We start from the raw sequence: 21,903 nt of genomic DNA on the forward strand, positions 1-21,903 counted from the left end.
GGCTCAGGACCGTTCTTTATGGCAGTCTATGGGGGAGGCTTATGTTCAGCAAAAGACGAATAATAGCTGAAATGATGTTGATATATTATTTATGTCCTATATATTTATCTAGTTGTATGTATATACAAATTCCTTTATATTTATTTATGTATATATTATTTATTGTTTATAGGTATACATTATTAGCTGTTATTTTCTTTACTTATCCCAATAATAAAGTACCGTCACTAGAGGGAGACTTTGTACAAAAATCCTCTGTCCCATTCGTGTTTCAACCGTAAAACAGTTGTGTTTGCATGGCTGTTTCGGTTTGAAGTGTGGGATACGGCGTGATTTTACTGGGTACAGAGGAATAACACCTGAGTCTTCAGGAACGGCAACGCATGAGGGTTATCATGGGCGAAACAGTATACTCTGTTATGTCCATGGTACTGCTCATGTCTATAGGCGATCGTTACCACTTTCCATCAGGTGGGCCGTCAGCTTGTTTGCCATTCTGAGTTGTATAAAAAAAACCGCGTTCGTGATTCACTGTTCACCTCAAAGGTTGATTGGTAGAGAATGCTACTAGCATAAAGTCCGTATTTTGTACTATATATTCTTTTGGTCAGTGGAGTTATTTAAATAAAAAGTAAAAAAAAAATCATTGAATTGAAATTAAAAAAATGGAGGTTATATAGAAAAATAATTGTTAGTTGTTTTTTTTATTTTTAATGTTAGAATTTTCAAACAACGAGTGAATGAGATTTAATTTTCTTAATAATTCTAAAATTACAATTGTGATGTATGTATGTGTGATGAATTTTTGTTAAAAAAATAAAATAAATATAAGAACCATTTTTGCCTTATCTCAATATCGCTTACTTTCTTTTCAGATTAATGTAAATATTTCAAAAGTTTGAATTAGTTATCAAATTAGTGCTACGAGTAGTTTGTTATCGAATAGAAAATTGTTTGTTGAGTAAAAAACAACGAAGTGGGCAATAAGTTGTTAAGTTTCGTATTTTCAAGTTACCAATTGTTATAAGTGTTAAAATTAATAATAAAGGTCGGTAACCTGCGTAAGTCTAATTCAATTATAAGTCAATTCCAAATTTAAAAGTCTGTGATTGCGTTCCGTTAACCCCTACGATGGATTAGTCGATTCTTATGGTAAATTTAGAATTAGATCATTTGAAAGTGACTTTAAAATTTTGACAGTTGACATAGTGTTCGAAATTCAAAGTGAAATAACGTAGAAGTTTAGTGTTGTTGTGGTGTCCAAGTGATATAAGAGTGGCACACGAAGAGAAGCGGTTACGATATTTCAAAATGGCGTTCGCGGCTGCTCGTATGATTCTGAAGGACAAAAGGAGGAAGGCATCAAAGGAAGACTTCAGGGACCCCAGAAATAGGAGCAAGGTATTAAAACTTTTTAATATTGTATTGTATTTTCGACAATCTAGATAAATGAAGAATGAAAAATTAATTAATTAAAAAACAAACAATTTATTTGTTATAAACTTACCATAATTAAGTAAAAATTCCTTTTAATGAAAAATAAAATAAAAAAATAATAATACTACGAATATAATTTGATTAAATCATGAAAATACTAATTAATATATGTATTTTTTAATACATTAATGAATAAAACTATATACAATTACATGAAAAGTATTTAAACAGCTTACTTAACCATTTCATTGTCTTTAAACTAATAACAGTACATCCCCATACAAATTAGTTATTAATATACTAAATATGAAATAATGAAAGGTAAACTACGTCTGTCTTAATTAGAATTCATCTTTTAATAATTATATAAATAATTATGGACAACTATACCACAGAAATATTTACAGTATTATTATTAAATTATTTAATAATTAATATATAAATTCAAATTTAAGTTTAAATAATCTTTATTCAAAAAGACTTGTTTACAAGCACTTTTAAATCGTATTTTTTTTTAAAGTCTACTATAAGATTCGGAAAGTTGTTATCTGTTGAGAAGAGCCCCAAGAAACTCAACAGTTACTCTTTTAAATCTCTGTTAACTAAATATTGTAAGTATCATCATTTCAGCCGTTAACTGTCCACTGCTGAACATAAATCTTCCCCACAAGGGTAGTTTTGATAATAGTTGCCAAGCTTGGCAAGCGAGTTGGCAATCGCAGTTAGGCTTTTAGTGATGTTTTAAGAGGGACGCTACTACTCACCTCTCTATTATTAAGTTCCCTTAGTTGCCTGTTACGATACCCACGGCAAAGTAAGGGTTGGCCCCTTCTGTGTCGGGGCCATATTGTAAGTATAAATTATTTTAATTAAATTATTCATATTATCATTGCTATGTACATATATTAATGATTAAGAATTCAAGATTTTATTTCACAAAAAAAGAAAAAAATTAACTTCAATTGCTGTAAAACTAGTTATTTTGATTAAAGCACAAAAACATTGAAATCGTTTTGTTAAAATTCCTATGGAATCGATCTGAAAGTATATCCATCAAAAGAAATTCCAAATGTCCTCCTTTTTGAAGTCGGTTAAAATAGTAAATAATCATATGCCAGAAACACAATTGGCCAACTCATATGAAAATTAACTCGACAAACAAACCATTTAATAGTTGAAAATATAAGATAATGAGATGTGAAAGCATTCCCAAGTCATAATTGATTAAAATTTAAAATAGAGAGGAATTACTTATATTCGAAACGAAATTGATTTGACCTTTCATATAATAGGTTTCGTGGAAATGCTCCCAACATTTTACATCATTAAATTGACAGGGCAAATAGTATGCCAAATCGAGGACTTTTGTTTGTTCTTATTTTGATTCGATAACATTATTATGCAATTATTTATTCATGCAATGTTTATAAATACGTATTTTTTTATACAACTTAGAATGGTAAACAAGCTAACAGTCCACCTGATGGAAAGTGGTAACCGTCGCCTATAGACATGAGCAGTAGCATGGATGTAACAGTGTATACTGTTTCGGCCATGATACACCCCATGCGTTGCCATTCCTGAGGATTCGGGTGTTATTCCTCTGTACCCTGCAAATTCACGCCATATCCCACCCTTCAAATTGAAATACAGCCATGCAAATACAACTGCTTCACGGTTGAAACACGAATGGGACAGAGGTACCCAAGTAATCGACTTTTGTACAAAGTCTCCCTCTGGTATTTACTTGTTTGCCGTGTGATCCCAGCATAGAATAGGCCACCCCTTCCTTTCTCGTGGGTGTCGTAAGAGACGACTAAGGGAGGGCGAGGGATGGGCAGCAGCGTTCCTCTTAAAACATTTCTAAAGCTTAACTGCGGTTGCCAATCCCCCTGCCAAGTATAGCAACTAGTAGCAAAATCCCCTAAGGGGGAGGTTTATGTTCATCAGTAGGCAGTTAAAGGCTGATATGATGATGATGATGAAGTACTCGTATAGCTTGAAAAATATTGTCACTTATATTCTAAATTAACTGCCCGCTCCGGCTTTGCACCGGCGTACTAATGAAGAATTTTTATTTTTCCATAGGTTTTTTCAAATATTTTCTTTCATGTAAACCTTGTTTTCCCAAACACAGACAAACAAACTTATTAGCTATATTGATGTAATTGTATTGAAGTGATGTGTTCATATACGGCAGTTGATTTTTATTTATATAGATAAATATAAAAGTGAATGAAATGAAATTAATGCTAAATTACCTGAAATTGATATAGTGTACGATAATTCGAATTCCTACAGGAATAAATTGCTAAAGCACTTTGTACAACGATCTTATGAAAATTAACTCTAATTGTCATAATATATATTTTTTTAATATTTTTTTTTTTAATTTAATTCACTCATAATCTTATTTTCTGATATTGCTCACAACTTAGATTACATGTTTATTTTTGTTATTTACTTAATTTTCTTACACTGTATAATTATGTTAAAGTGAATGCTGTGAATACCTATAATAGGCATGTGCATTAATATTGTATTGTATTTGATGTTTGTTATACCTATATGTTATAATGCAATATGCTGTTGGTGTTCCTTAAATAAATAAATAAATAAATAAATAAATAAGTGTGTCTGTTTGTTTGGTAACTTAGCTTATTTACTGCTCACCTAATCGTCATGAAATTTACTATATAAATAGTAATTGTGTTGGGAAAGGATGAGGGCTCTCTTTGGAATCAACTTCCAGTAGCAGTATTTCCGAACAAATACGACAACATAATCTTCAAGAAAAGAGCATATTTCCTTTTAAAAGGCTGGCAGCACACCTGCAATGCCGTTGGTGTTGTGGGTGATCATGGGCGGCGGTAGTCATTTACCATCAGGTGAACCGTATGCTCGTTTGCCCACTGTGTTGTAAAAAATGCTATTTTTTAATCCTGGTTAATCAATCAATATACACCTATATGTAAATAATTTAATATTTCAATGTAGGTACAGAATAAATCGAATTGAAACGTGGTAAAATTAAAATGGCATTAATAAAGAGTAAATTCCATGGATTACGCGTAACGTGCACAATATATTCAGACGAAACGAGAACATATTTTCTTTTTGAAGTTACTTAAGGAGATATATATGTATAAATAGACGGTATGTATTTATTTGTTGGAATGGCGGCGTATACTTAAGAAGATTAAACCGCATTTCCAATCACATACACCACGTATTATATATAAATATATAGTTATAAATACATTTATTCAGCAAAAAGCGACTTTCCTGTGAAAATACACCCCCCTCCACACGCACGCACGCACGCACACGCACGCACGCATGCACACTCACACGCGCCCGCCCGTAACCACGCACGTACACACATTGATGACGAGATGTTTCTTACAATTTCAGTGAAAATGCAAAATACCCTACATTGTAAATTTTTGAATTTATAACGCGGATTTGTGAATTTATATAGATTTTTCTTTATAACAAACAGCATTATGTTTTTCAAAGAAAAACGCCAACTACAATAATACCACGATATAATAATACCAGCTCCTTCACAATTTATTTCGCACACACCACATGTTTTCCCCCATATATTTCGATGGGAAATGGTAGTTATAAGAGAATAGGAGTTACGGGGGTAATGTGTCGACGTTATAAAAATATGACCCCCATAAAGTGTCGCAATCTTGTGAAAATTAGGAGATTTCTTTATGGTTCTATTATGTTCATTTTTAAGCGATTTTCAAATGGAGGTTATATTTAATTCATGAGTATTTTATGGTTCTGTTATTTGGATTCCCTTATGTTCACCTCCTTGCTCGTCACTGGTTTTTATTATTGATAAAGCACGAACTTTGGTCCAGAAGAATAAAATCGAAATAAAAATTGAATGCAATGTGTTGACGTGTATTGTGAAAAGCGATAAAAAAAAAGAATCCGACAAGAATTAACCACGAAGAGGTTTCAGGGGGAACCACGGAGGTCGACCTGATAGGGTATATTACTAGCAATAGGGCTGATAGAACTCATTAGTATCAATCCCTTTTGTCCCGCTATGGAATATTTGGAGTGTTACGGAAAGCTTTTGCACAAGTGTCTCTGGGTGATGGGATGATACACTGATACACGCGGGCGAAGCTAACGAACACAGTTAGTCAAAAACAAAGTGATTTTTATGGCTATTCCAAATTCCAGGAGTATGTTAAATGTATGAAAATCTAGCAATATGCTCCAAAATCAAGCAATTAAATCAGTTCATTCAATAATAGTTTATTGCAGTTTATTAGATCGCTTTATTCGGAAATTGCTCATTATAATACGTTGAGCGGCGGGACCGATGGACAGATCGTCTATTACACCATATTGAAATGTAATGAACCAAAAAATAACTATTGTATAATTATAATAATAATAATAATAATAATCATTTATTTACAAAATATTGGTGATTGCCAGTAGCAGATCTTAAGTTATTGTTAAATAATTGTTCAGCAATATTTACCATTTCGGTGTGTAAATGTTTTTTTTTTTTTTTTTTATAATATCCAAAATAAGTCAAATTAGTAATAATGTAGATAGAGACCAGTTATTCATAATTTACAAGATTACAAGCCCACTTTCAGTTAATTAAAAAATTCTTATTACAAATTTATCATATTCTATTTAATTAAAAATTCGAAAAAATGACTAGTTTTCTAAATAATAAAAATGTTTAAAAATAATATTTAGCGATAAGGCCGCCCGTTGTTGCCTCTTTATCTTGATTTTATATAATTAAATATTCAATTTGTTTATGTAATTATTGTTAATCTTTATAATTTGTATCATTCTTTGAAAGGAGCAATAAAGAGTTTTAATTTATTGATTCTTTCTCGGGAAAGGAAGGGCTAGCCCGTGCCGAGACCACACTGCGAACTTGTGCCACTGCTCTGGCCAAATATACATGCCAGTAAGAACTAACCTACTTCATTACGTTCCCTTAACTCACGCAGTACGGTTATTAAATAATATTATTATTTATTGATATTTTTAATAGTAGCCCACAAAGGTTAAATATATTAATTATAATTCTGTATGAATATATCCTATAAACACTAGGTTTATAACATTGATTTGGCTTTTGCTGTTATAATGTTGTAATTATTTTTAATGAACAAATAAATAAAAAATGTTAAAGACCTCTTTTTTTTTCAAAATAAGAAGGAGTTTCTCAAATTGGTTGTATTTTTTTTTTTTTTTGGTGTGTCACCTATGAATTCATTTGGCAAATTATTTTTATCTGAAAGGATGTATGATTAAATGAGATCAATAGAAATTTTGAAACAATCGGTTCAATAGTTTGCTTTTTCAAGTTCTATATGCAAGCCTGTAATAATTAAAAAAGTCGCTGTCATATTTACAATATTAGAAAGATGACTATACGACTAAGGATCACGAATTGATTCCAAAACTAGTCGAGCTTTTTCGATCTATTTTAAACCGGTAGTTATTACAATAAAATATCAAAAAGGTATTAAAATCGTGAGAATTCTTATTAAAAAAGTAAAATTAAGAGGCAAACGGTGTGATGTTAACTCTTCAGTATAGGTGCAGGCATATAACTTAATTCGTTTGTTCCCGGCGGCGGCGCGGACTGGGAAATCATTATAACTTTAATGAGTTTCACTTTTAATGGCCTCGCTTAATGATTTAGTGCATTTATTTGACAGTGCTCCGTATATAAATAGGTCACTTCTATCGAAACTTTACTCTGATTGAAAAAATTTTTGATTGATTCCAATTATTCACACCATTTCTTTACTGATGAAGTTTACGCTTTTATATTTTCACTGGCTATTTCATACGTGCAAATGAAAAAAGAAGGAAAACCAATGTAAAAGTTCTAGTATCAGTTAGTGTTAATTAAAAAAATAACTAGTTTTTAAGTTAGGGCAAACTTAAAAATTATTTTTTTAATAATAATAAAATCGCAGTCAGGCTTTGATGATGTATTAAAAGAAACGCTGCTGCCCATCCCTCGACCGTTAAGTAGTAAATTCTAAATTAATTGCTAAACGTAAAACTTCAAAACGGTTGTCGGAATCTATCTTACCTTACATAAGTAAATTATTTGTCCATGAGATAAACACCTGATGACATGTAAGACAGGGTATTTTAGTACCGACACCAGTGTCTCACAAAAGTTGGTATGAATCTTGTAATAGGTATAAATTTGCAAAATGAACATGGACAGACGAAATCTATGTTTTTTTTTTTAAAATATTTATAGAAGTCCAGGAAAAAAATATTTAGAGATATGATGAGAAAAATTGATCAACAAAGTGTAAAATCCCATTTTTCTTTTTCCCGTACAAACTTTTTCCTAACTGCCAATTCAATTGACAAGACAAAGTCTGTCGGGTCAGTTAGTTCCTAATATAAATAATAAAATTTGTAAGGAAGCAATTTTAAGAATAAATTTTTATTATTAACTTCAAAGTTAATAAAGTGAGTCTATTTCACGCTATCCCTTACCTAAAAATGTTGGAAGTTAAAAACTTTTTAATTAGACTTTAAAAGTCAGTAACTTGTGGCAAGTACAAATTTAAATAGTTTAAGTTAGGTTTAAGCAATTGCATAAATATACATGAATTGTTCTGTGTGGTTTTCTGAATCAACGGGAACGAACATTTTATAATGGGTGATAATAAAATGGTAACTGGTATGGGCACGTGATGCGCAGGAATGAGGAGCATCTGTTAAAAAAAAAAGTATTAAGAATGAAAGTAGATGGCTATAAGAGGAGAGGAAGACCTAAAAAGACATGGATGGATTGTGTGAGGGACGATATGGCCAGAATGGAAGTGAATGCGGAAATGACTGGGAATAGAAAAGAATGGAAGAGGAAATCATATTACGCCGACCCCAAATAATAATTGGGATAAGGGTAGGAAGATGATGATGAATAAAATGGTAACCCCGCCTACGCTAACAGTATACGCTAGCGGGCCACCAGTGAGAGATGACAAGTGAGAATGAAAAGGCAGGTCAGTTAGTACCAATAAGTAACTAATACCAATAAATTTATTTTCTCAAATATTATCAAATGACTTCAAAAAAGGTTTCTCCTTTTTTTTCAAATAGCTTGTATTTTTTTTTATGTATGTCAACTCAGAATTTCGGCATTTATAAAGCAATTTGGAAAATTGCTTTTTTTAATTGAAAGGATATATTTTCAGCTCGATTTTACAGAAGTTTTATTGAAATCAATTCAGTAGTTTGGTTTTTAAATTAAAAAAAATAGTTTTGACGTGATTGAAGTCGGCGTGTTTTTTGTTTTGTGAAACCAAATTCATTGTTTTTTATACCACAAAAGTGGCAAAAAAGCGTACTGTTTCCATAGAATTTAATGTAAATGTAATTAAATTTTACTGAATTTATCACAAGCATTAGTTAAACGAAATTAATAATAAAAAGAAACATTCGACCAATTGCCACATTCAAAAAACGCCACGGTTTGTGCTGAAAAACAGCGCTGTAGCGCCTCAAACGCTGCGGCAGCCTATTGAGCACAGACCTACTTCACAGAAGATTGCGATACACACACGCACACGAATATACACTTGCACTTACTGTTTTTTTTTTATTATATCGTTAGTAACAAATAGAATATTCAATCAATTGTCACATTCTAAAAACGCCACGGTTTGAGCTGAAAAACAGCGCTGTAGCACTTAAAACGCTGCAGCAATATACACGCACACGGATATACACTTGCACTTATTGTTTTTTTCTTTTTAAATTATATCGTTATACTTAGTTTTTCATTTATACTACTGTATGGGTCGCATTGAAATAATAAAGAATAGAAGAGCCAAAATGCTGGGCCACCTTATACGACATGACGATTTTTTTAAGAGCATAGTAGAAGGAAAGATAGAGGGCAAACGAGGAAGAGGAAGGCCGGGAAATAACTACATGGGACAGATAAAGAAAACACTAGGCGTCATGTCGTATATGGAGATAACGGATATGGCCTGGGATAGAGCTGGCTGGAGGAAGATGCATGAATTAGTTGCACCGACAAGAGGAAACTCTTAAATGAAAAGAAGATGGCTCGCATAATTCTAGGAATAATTTCTTTCTTGCTTTCAATTAATCCGTTTTAGATTTGTACTACTATTTGGACGTCATTAATTATTCATTTATTAAAATTTCTGGTAAATTCTATTCAAACAAGTTATAGTAGTAAACTAAATATATAAATCGTTATAAGAGAAAACTCAGATTCATTATTCCGCAAGGCGTTTTATCTTAATTCGAGCTTATCAATAACTAGGTCGTAAGTCGAAAACATACCGCCGACGTTTCTATGGAGGCTGTATCGATTGAACTTCGGGAGTACTTCTGGCTCCCTTACAAATCCTTGTTGAATTGTTAGCAATATTCTTTACTGGTTAATTCAATTTTAGATATGATATTTGTATTAATAATTATTATATTTATTGAAATACTAGTTTTGACCCGCGGCTTTGTCTTCATGACTGGAATTTGTTTACTGACAGTGTTTAAAAATAGCCTATATTATTCTCCATCCCATACAGTATTTTTCATTATTATATTAGTCTTAACTGTCCACTAGTAAGCAAAGGCCTCCCCCATAAAGGGGGTTTTGCCAGTAGTTGGCACGCTTGCCAGGTGGGTTAATTATCGCAGCTTTTGGTGATAGATAGATAGATACTCTTTATTGTTTCGTCCAAAAGATTACAATAGTAAACTTATTATAAATATAAATAATTAAAGGTTGCCTGAAAGAGATCGCTCTTAGCGATAAGGTCGCCCATTGTTTTCTCATTGTGATTATTTCTTGTAATTATTTATATTTATAATAACTTTACTATTGTAATCTTTTGGAGGAAACAATAAAGAGTATCTATCTATCTACAAGAAACTGATGTTTTAAGAAGTACGCTGTTGCCCATCGGTCATTGCCTATTTGCCGTCTGGTCTTGTCATGGAATAGACCACCCATTCCTTTCTCGTGGGTGTCGTAAGAAGCGACAAAGGGAACTTCATGATCGAGGAATAGGCAGCAATGTTTGTCTTAAAACATCACCAAGACCTAACTGCGGTTGCCAACCTTTCTGCCAAACGTAGCAACTACTGGTAAAACCCTCCTCACGGTGTACAATTATATTTAGCAGTGAACAATTAACGGCTGATATGATGACGATGACATCTGATAGGCCTAACGCCTGTCAGGCCTATCAGATGTCATCGTCATCGAAAGGGAATTGTAACTAACGGGGTCTAATTTCCCTATTGTCTATTAGGACGACCTCTACACGCTTCCCCCTGGAAATTAGATGGGCCAACAGAACTGACATCTTTATCATCGTTCCATCTTTCCCTGACGTTCCACCATTGTATACGCGTTAGCGTAGCTGGTTACACCTATCTTTATCCATTAAAAAAACTGTCAATAAATCATTGAGTATTAAGTTTAATGATACAGCACTTTCATAGGAGAGGGTGTGGCAACACTGATAGTGATGGAATGGGCCCTTAAATCATTCTGGCCATTCTAACTAGATACGTGCAAATTATGGACAGTATTTTTTATGGTTCCGTATCAATATTCTTTACCAGGGGGAGATTTTGTACAAAAGCCGTTTGCTTGGGCACTTTTTTACCATTCGTGTTCCTACCGTGAAGCAGTTGTGTTTGCATGGCTGTGTTTCGGTTTGAAGGTAGGATATGGCAGTAAATTTACAGGGTACAGAGGAATAACACCTGAGTTTTCAGGAAAGGCAACGCATATTGGTATCATGGGCGAAACAGTATAATCTGTTATGTACATAGTACTGTTCATGTATATACGCGATGGTTACCACTTTCCATCAAATTTCCAGAAAATTATGGATTTCAAATCGATAACATTAGTAGTTGCTGTAATATCTAATATATAAAATTCTCGTGTCGCGGTGTTTGTTAACAAACTCCTCCGAAACGGCTTTACCGATTTTAATAAAATTTTGTGTGCATATTAAGTAGGACTAAGAATCGGACAACATCTATTTTTCATACCCATATCTTCTATCTTGTTTATCTACCGCATTTTTATATTCTGCAATTGGGTTGCAAGATGGCATTCGAATATAATAATTGTAGTACGATAAATTTTCATGTATAGTTCTAGAAATAATGTATATGGTAAAACAACATTTATCGAGTCAACTAGTAGCGCTATAAAAACGGACGGAAAAAGTAGCTCTGTACCTTTTCGCTACGAACCTTAAAATGCTATTTACATATAATTTTATGTACGGAATCCTCGGCGCGTAAGTTCAACTCATATTTGACCCGTCTTATTATAGGACATGTCACCATGCAGGCCGGTAGTTCCAATATCCGCCGTTTTTCCTGCCTACAAGTTTTGCCAAGAAATTACATTTATTTGCTAGGAACACGCTGACCCAGTTTCGCGGGATTTGTATGATGTATTATGGCAATTTATGCGGGATCGGCGGTATTAGTCGGATAGTGTGAAACGGTTGACTATATTAAAGGGTTTTGAAGTGATTTATACGTGTAATTTATTACCGAGTCAGTATTTCCATTTTGTAATGTAATTATTCTGCTATACCATCTGATGATCTTAGTGATGTCGGGGTTTCTGTTTAACCTTACAATGGTTGCGGGTTTGATTGTTTTTATGCAACTTAGAATGTTAAACAAGCTGACGGCCCACCTGATGGAAAGTGTTAACCGTCACCTATAGACAAGAGCAGTATCACGGTCATAACAGAGTGTACTGTTTTATTCATGCGTTACAATTCCTAAGGACTCAGGTTTTATTCCTCTGTACTCTGTAAATTCACTGCCATATCCCATCCTTCAAACCGATATAATTTATAATTACAATTTATTATTATAATTATACTTAAAGTTCGAGAGATGGCAGCAACGTCCCTCTTAAAATATCACCAAATCCTAACTGTGGTTGCCAATCCGCCTGCCAATCTGCCTGTCAGGCCTATGTTCAGGCGTGGAAAGTTAACGGCTGATGTCGTCATAGTCGTAGAATACTGATGGATCTCACAAAGATTACATATAAAGATCCGTCAGTATTCTATGACTATGACGATATGCTGATTACACATCTTCTTTCGAAATATTCTTATTTATTACAGGTATTTCTTTAGAAGCTTATTCGAAAATAAACAAATTAGTTGAAATGAATTCGAATCCTTTGTATTTGAATCAAACACGAACATGATCGATTTTATGTTAAACTAGCTTTTGCTACCAACTTTGTACGCGTGGAAGTTTGAAAAAGGTAACGACTCCCAGGTGGCGTATTGAGATAAAATATACATGAGTTTTAAGTTGATTTTAAGTTGGGCCATCAGGAATACAACTGTGTATAATATATATCATATATGTGTAAGTATATTTGTTATTTATATATATTTATTCGTTTATATATGTAATTTTAGTATGTATGTATATCAATAGTTAGTAGTACAGCGTTCGAGTATTCTGACACTTCCCTATGGTTGACTGGGAGAGAATGCTTTTAGCATTAAGTCCGCCGTGTACACATATTTGTACTAATGAATAAATAAATAAATAAATCCGCATTCGATTTGGTGCAGTAGTTTTTACGTAATGCTGGAACAAATATACAGACAGACAATTATTATTAAGACCCCTTATATAACTTTCTTTATATTAATAAGACTAGTACTTAATCGCGACTTAGCTCGCGTAACCGGGGTATATTTTGAAGGGTTTTATTATTATATTAGTATTATTGGAATTAAAATATATAGCAATATATTTTTATACAACTTAGGATGGCAAACAAGCTGACGGTCCACCTGATGGATAGTGGTAACCGTCGCCTATAGACATGAGCAGTATCATGGACATAATAGTGTATACTGTTTCGCCCATGATACCCTCTATGCGTTGGCAATTCTGAGGACTCAATTATCAGGTATTATTCCTCTGTACCCTGTAAATTCACGCCATATCCTACACTTCTAACCAAAACACAGCCATGCAAACACAACTGCTTCACGGTAGAAACACGAATGGGACAGAGGTACCCAAGCAATCGACTTTTGTACAAAGTCTCCTTCTGGGAATATCTATATATTTTAGTTACAATATATATATATATATATATATATATATATATATATATATATATATATATATATATATATATATATATATATATATATATATATATATATATATACTGGTCCAATAAAGAATATGTCATAAGTCTATTACCCAAAAAACAATATTGGATAACAGACTTTACTTTGACATATTCGAAAATAGATATCCGACCGATATGGATCGTCCATTGAAATGGGTGATGACCTTTTTTCCGCTATCAATGTCCAAAGGAACCCAATACATAGATATCAGATCGGTATCTATATTACCCTTGAGGGAGACTTTGTACAAAAGTCGATTGCTTGGGTACCTCTGTCCCATTCGTGTTTCAACCGTGAAGCAGTTGTGTTTGCATGGCTGTGTTTCGGTTTGAAGGATGGGATATGGCGTAAATTTACAGGGTACAGAGGAATAACATCTGAGTCCTCAGGAATAGCAACGCATGGGGGATATCATGGGTGAAACAGTGTACTCTGTGATGTTCATGGTACTGCTCATGTGTATAAGCGACGGTTACCACTTTCCATCAGGTGGACTGTCAACTTGATTGCCATTCTAAGTTGTAAAAAAAAACCCATACCTAATGTTTACTAATCGAGATAAATAGTAAGCTACATTCTTACCCATCACGTATAGTACGTATATACTAAATTTCGTAACAATTGATTAAGCCCTTAAGGCGCTATAAGGTAAGAGATAAACAAACAAATTCACTTTCTCCTTTATAATATTAATAAGGACTAGCGATTAGGGCCAGCTTTGGATAGCTAAATTGTATTTTTGAAAATAAAATCTATGGTATTTTTATTTATAATCTAGCTTTCTATTGATGAAAGAATTATCAAAATCGGTTGTGTATTTTTAATTTATTCATTACAAACAAACAATCAATAGGTATATGATATATATTAAATATATATAACCAGTTTATATATGTAATATTAATATGTATATGTATCAATAATTACTAGTACCGCATTCGAGAATTCTGACACTTCTCTATAGTTGACTGGGAGAGAATGCTTTTAGCATTAAGTTCGCCATGTACATATATATATCTCATCACCATTATGCCAGCCTTTAACTGTCCACTGCTGAACATAAGCCTTTCCCTTAAGAAGAATTTTGCCAGTAGTTGCCACGCTTGGCAGACGGATTGGCAAACGCAGTTAGGTTTTGGAGATGTTTTAAGAGGGACACTGCTGCCCATACGAGTATCTCGCTCTCCCTTAATAAATTCTTACGACACTTACGGGAAGGGAAAGTGTTGCCAATTCTATGCTGCAACCAAACGGATACTTCCGTGTGTATACACACATATGTATTAATGAGTAAATATACAAAATTAAATCTTTCCTCTTCATTGTATTAGTATAGATATAATTACTTTTCTATCCATAAGTCCTTTCTCAGTTTTATTATAACATCTCCAAACAAACGTATAAAACAATAGCATAATCTACTAAAAGAAATAAATGAACAAGTTTTATACAATCACCAAGAGAGTAAGGAAGTTGACCGTTGATTCGATGACATCCCATAGGAGGCGGAAGAAAATAGGATATACCGTCTATGTTATGAGATTTACTATAGGAAATTTTTATATTAAACCTTGACAAAAACGTTTTTCTCTTTGCCTATTAGTTTGTTACGTGTTTACATTTGAAGTAATAGTTTCATTTTATAACATATCTTTAGTAACATAATTTGACATATTATATATAAATAGTATTCGTATATATATATTATTTATTTATTTTTGACTATAACATTTAAGTCGATTGGTACATATGTATGCCTGTGACTACTATTAAGCTGTCAGTCTATCTCATATTAGGTTTTCTGGAAGAAATTATTAGAAAAAAAAAATATTTTTAGAGATAAACTTGCCTTTTTGCTCCTTATAAAAGTGACTTCTATCGTGAACACGACGGATGAACGACGAGATGTTTCGTAGATAATTTATATTGAAAATAAATTACAAATTGATTTTCTTATTATTTATAATGATTTTACTCACGTTTTAAATTCTAGGATGCTTGACTGGTTTCGAAATAAGTAACAGTCCTTATTCATGAGGGCAATATACGGCTGTATCACAAACAGCACTGTGCAACCAGCGTGTTGTTTGTGAGCACGCGTGCGCAAATGATTTATCTCGATTGCAAGGAGCAATTTTTTTTTCTAGAAAAATATCAATTTTGTACATCATTAAATTAATATGAAATAATAATACGTGGTAATAAACTTTGTTGACTGCAAAACAATTTGGATATCGTTAACGACGTAATGCAGTAATATGATCACAAAAAAAAAAACAAATCAATTGAGAACTTCTTTTAGAAGTAGCTTAAAAGACTCTATAACGTTGACTATTGCCGTTCTAAATGCAGCAGTTGCTTTGCTTACATTTCATCGAACTTGATATTCGCTTTAACAGTCACTCTATGTTCATGTCTAAATTAAAAAGTTAATATACCTCGTAATTAGGTTTTATTTATTTATAATTTAAATTAAATTAAGTTGAAATAATTTATTCATTAGTTTCATTATATGTGTATATTATTATTTTATATAATATTCTTTATTCATTTGATAACATTTAATAATTTAATTACACTTTAATATTTCTGAAACAAAGTATGCTGTGGTTGCGTCTAAATATAATAAATTCCTTTTTGTCCATTTAATTTCCTTGTTTGTCTTACCTTTCCATAATATACTGTTACTATCTACTGCTTGTTTTCCTATCTTCATGCCAGTTCTTACAACCAATAGATATATCCTATAGTATGCATATAGGATACTTTATGCGAGGTCTGATAAAAAAATAACCGTTATTTTCAAATTTTGTGAGTTATGTATGTTCGATTTTTGCATTTTTTTTTCTGTTATGTTGGTACACATGTCTGTTATATATGTTGGCAATATCAGCCATTTTGGATTGTCAGTTTGTTTTTGACGTATACTGATGTACTGGGCAAAGACGCGGGAAACACTTTGTATGAAAATTCAAACACACGATTCTTTAACAGGAAAGTAAATACCGAAACAAAGTTGACATTTAGCACTATCCCACAGGGTTTCGAATAAAAGTCCGGGATTTCAACAGCACTCTATTTTGTGGTTCGTGCGGTGTCTTACGCTTGTATTTCTGTACATAATATATTGTATAATTTAAGATTCTATTTCACAAAAAAGAAGCTAAATTCAATTGTTACAAAACCAGTTATTTTTGATTTTTTATGTCACAATAAACTACTGAACTGTTTTTGATAAAATTTCTATGAGATTTATTTGAAAATATATCATTTTAGATAAAAAAAAGAAGATTCCAAATCGGTTCATAACTGACGGAGTTGTGAGGTAACAAACCAAAAAGCGAATTTTTAAATCTCTTTCCTTTTAAAATTAGTTTAAAATAGATAGTAGAAATATATAATAGTAGATTTTATGTTTTTTGAAGAATTTTAGTTATTTTAATTAAAGTTTTTTTTTTGTAATATAATATGTTTTCTCTCATATCAGCCGTTATCTGTCTGCTGAACATAGGCCTTGTCCAGAGACTGTCATATGAATTGGGGGATTTTTGCTGGTAGTTGCCAAGTTTGGCAACTGGCTTGGTAAACCGCAGTTTAACTTTTGGCGATATTTTAAGAGGGACGTTGCGGTCCATTCCTCAACCATTGAGTACCTTTAGTTGTCTCTTATGAGACCCACTGGACAGGAAGGGGTGACCTTTTCTACGGCGGAACCACACGGCAGATTTCTAGGAAAAAAAAATTGAAACTCTATTAACACTAGTTTTAATAGAATGGATTTTGTTAACTTACCTGTCTATTAAATAGAAATAAGAAATTTCAGGTATTAGTTAACGAAATTATCGTCTAATGTCCAGGGTTCATTATATGATTATTTGTTATTTTTTATGTATTTTAAATGAAAAAAGATGAATTTATAATCTCTCCTAACCTGTATATATAACTATAATTCTGCATAAACTTGATAAACCAGCAAGGATATTGAGATTGCATATTCATGTTTATTACTTATGGCAACACAATAAATAAATGTCGATTTAATTGTCATAGATTGTAGAATTCTAAGTTTCATGAGATTAAGAACGCAAAACAACATAGGTTTGAAATAGGTATGCTATGAAGCACGCAATACGATTGACTGGCGTTTTTATATACCTCCGACTTTCTGAAATATAAAAACACTTCTTAACTAAATTAAGTTCCTTAATTAATAATTAATTCTTAATTAATTAATTATTAAGAAACTAAATTTAACAATGCTACTAGGTGATGAGTTAATATTATATTTAATATATAATAATATAGTAAAATAGGTGAATAATGTTGTAGTAATAGGTAAAATAATGGTGAAACAGTATACTATGTTATGTCCATGGTACTACTGCTCATGTCTATAGGCGACGGTTACCACTTTCCATCAGGTGGGCCGTCAGCTTGTTTGCCATTCTAAGGCGTATAAAAAAATAATTAATAACGTTGATGACAAAATTTATAAATAACCAGTTGTATTCTATGGTATTGCATTGTAAATTAAGATATAAAGTACCTATTATATGTATTAATCGAGGATAGAGCCCTAATACTGATTTTCATTCGATTTCGTTCAATCCTTTATGCGCGATTGAATCACAAACATTTTAACGTTTCACATTTATGATATTAGTAAGATATATGGAAATATTTTCTATATACGAGCAAGAAAATACGTTACGGAATCTTAAAACGATGACGTGCACCGAGCACGGTGGGATTTTTCATTCCATTTCTCTTTCCGTTCACGCTTGAGAAGTTCGCGCGTTCCAATCGATTCAATGTACCGTGTTGATTTGATGCCTCATACTATATACTTTATGGTGGAATATATTTATATTGTTGGAGTGTTACGTAACGGTATTGCGGGCGGCTACTGTATTATGCAGGATGTGGAGTTTGACAATCATCAATATGAAATCGAACCATGGAAATTCGCCTTTGATACGACAGCCTTTGAAATGGGGATCTCTATAAAGTATGTTAATTAACGTAATCTATAACTTAAAACTAATGTTCGTAATTATTAAAAGTGTCTCTAATTTTTTTTTATTTTCCCAGAAAAAAAATTGTCCTAGCAAAAAGTAATAATTTTTTGCTAAGATAAGTTTGTTTCATAAAAAAACCGACTATAGTTGTGACAAATAGCTGTTTTGATTTAAAGAATAACTTACTCAACCGATTTAAAAAAAATATATGCTGCAAATCTGCAAGAAAAGAAAAATAATGTATAATAATAATAACTGCTTCTTATTGAAATTGGTTCAACATAAAATTTTATTCTCGAAAAACAAAACAGACTGTATCTGTACCAACGGTACATAATATATATATATATTAAATTAAAAGTTTAAAAGATGCATGCAGCTCAAATATCAATAAAAATTCAAACATAATTTTTGACGACGAAATGCTGCAGATTTAAATCAATAAATAGACGATTTGTGTGCTGAAACTTTAAAATTACAAAGTTAACGTAATATTAAAGAGCACCATTTAAAAAAAAGTTAGACTGTCGAAGTATTTATAGAGACTCTATTATCTAGATTTTATTGATCTGTTAGACTCATTAGGCATTATTAGAACACCACTTGATTTAGATTTATCTTTGCTGTAGATTATTATGGGCCACTCCTTCCTTTCCCGTGGGTGTTGTTAGAGGCGACTAATAGAGGGCGAGGGATGGGCAGCAGCGTCCCTATTAAAGCATCTCCAAAGCCTAACTACGGTTGCCAATCCACCTTCCAAGCTTGGCAACTACTAGCAAAACGCCCCCAAGAGGAGGCTTATGTTCAGCAGTGGACAGTTAAAGGCTGATATGATGATAATGGTTATTATTGTTGTAATTTATTTATTTAACACAAATTTTATGTTTTTCACACAAAATTTTGAGTTTTGTTCTTCTAATGTTTTATTTAAAAATAAAAATAGCATAGAGTTTAGTCTATTGCTTTTCTTTAATCATAAAAGACCTTATAATTGAGTTTATTAAAAAAAAAAGGTACTTATTAACTATTCAATTTTTCAATCTTTATCCCTAGACACATTTCTCTTCCAATTTTATAGTAATCTTATAGTAAATACTTTACTGAACTAGGTGTTATATTGCGGAAGTTCATATCATTGGTCAGTTAATCAGAATTATTTTGTTTAATTCCGCTACCATTAATATGTGTGCGACTGCCAACACTCAGAGATTTACCACCACTATTACTACCAGAAATTTTGCAACTTTAATTAGTCTTATAGTAGTTTTTTTTTTTTTATACAACATAGAATGGCAAACAAGCTAACGGCCCACCTGATGGAAAGTGATAACCGTCGCCTATAGACATGAGCTGTACCATGGACATAACAGAGTATACTGTTTCGCCCATGATACCCTCCATGCGTTGCCATTCCTGAGGACTCAGGTGTTATTCCTCTGTACCCTGTAAATTCACGCCATATCCCTTCAAACCGAAACACAGCCATGCAAACACAACTGCTTCACGGTTGAAACACGAATGGGACAGAGGTACCCAAGCAATCGACTTTTGTACAAAGTCTCTCAAACTAAAGATTCTCATATATTAGCAATAATGAATCTTAGCATAACAATTTCACTACTTACACACACCAAATATAGGGCACCAGAATAAACAATACTGTCCGAGATTGATCCCATAGGAATGAGATATCCCATATCATTTTATCAAGGGTGTACCAAGGGGTTTGTGTATAATTCAAAGTTGAGTTTATATTGTAATATATTTGATTAATATTTGGTAGTATGAATCAGAACCCTTTGTCGTGATTAACCTATATTATTATTTGATGATTACAAGTAATGACTCGTATAAGGATTATAGAATAATATATCAGTCATTACTGATAATACCAGCTATTAAAATATATGGTACATTCTGGCTACATTATTACATGTCTAATATTGTTTAAGTATCTATACAAATATCAGTAATATAGCTTCTAACGCTGTGCTTATATTATGAAAGTGAATGTGAGTTTGTTTTTGTGTTTGTTACTTCCAAATCATCGTGAAATTTGATATTTAGAATGGAAATTTGTTGCTTTTTATCCGTTATTGATATAATGGAGCTAAGTTTGTTAAAATTAAAATAAGTATTCTTACGACAATAATCTTGAAAAGGGTGAATTTACAGGGTACAGAGGAATAACACCTGAAAGTATCATGCAGTTACCACTTTCCATCAGGTGGGCCGTCAGCTACTGGCAAAACCCTGAGAAGAGAGAGATCTACATTCAGCATTAAATAGATATCAGCTGATACGTCATATAATGATATAGATAGCTTGTATCGCTTCAAGTCTGTTTCCTCAATAACTAGTTACTGTTTACTTATATAAAATAGTTATTTTTTTCTGCGCTTTATTAAATGGATTTTGACGTATAATGCGAGAATAAAAGCAAAGTGAACATTCTTAAAAGTGCAGCCTGTACTAATATTTAGTGTTTTTAATAATTATATTAGTCTATGTATCGATTTCGGGATCAGATCTCAGATATTATAAAGTTCTCTCGCCCAAAATTTTTCATTAGCCAATTATTGCATTTTTCGCTCGGTTTGTTGGGCCCGCTACCCTTATTTCCCTCCTTTCAAATCACGTTCAATTTAAAACTTTTTTCTCGGGACTCCATGGTTTACAAGAAGGGCATTTTAATGGAAATATTTCTATTATTACAAATTTTCTTACATTCTTTCCTCTTGGTCGTTGCAATCTTCGTAAAGTTTATTATAGGCTTAATATAATTTATATCTGTTTTTTGATATAATTTTAACTAGCTATATTTTAAAGCTTTGCTTGCGTAATTTATGATAAAAGTAGGCATGGGTAATATCTGTATTGTTCCGATATCTATATATTGGGTTTCTCTGGGTATTAATTACAGAAAATGTCATCACCCATTTCGATATCACCTACACCAGTCCGATGTCTATATACATTGCGGTTGGATTTCTCTTTTCCATATTATATATTAGATAATCGATATCTAATATATCCATTCTTGGACCAATATATAGATATTACTATACATTACCCGCCCGTAATAAAAAGTATCTTATGTAGTCCAACATCTAATAAGTTACGTTCAAATCCCTTTAAGTTCTATTTAAGTAATAAATATTCGGAAAGCTACATTCTTATCATCAACTATCATTATTTTATCCTAATTGTCCACTGTTGAA

General features: G+C 32.3%; 1 protein-coding gene across 4 annotated transcripts in view; it reads left to right on the top strand.

Annotated features, from left to right (window-relative positions):
* Positions 1-21,903, top strand: part of LOC113509494 (calmodulin-A-like) — a 175,573-nt gene that overhangs the window by 65,088 nt on the left and 88,582 nt on the right. For all 4 annotated transcript variants that reach the window (XM_052897329.1, XM_052897330.1, XM_052897331.1 and 1 more), the window contains exon 2: positions 876-1,401. In XM_052897329.1, coding sequence (XP_052753289.1) covers positions 1,312-1,401 — 90 coding nt within the window. In that variant the 5' untranslated portion in view covers positions 876-1,311. The remainder of the gene's footprint in view (positions 1-875; positions 1,402-21,903) is intronic.

Source organism: Galleria mellonella, unplaced genomic scaffold, assembly GCF_026898425.1.
Source record: "Galleria mellonella isolate WM207_F2 unplaced genomic scaffold, CSIRO_AGI_GalMel_v1 utg36, whole genome shotgun sequence".
Classification (NCBI taxonomy): Eukaryota; Metazoa; Arthropoda; class Insecta; order Lepidoptera; family Pyralidae; genus Galleria; species Galleria mellonella.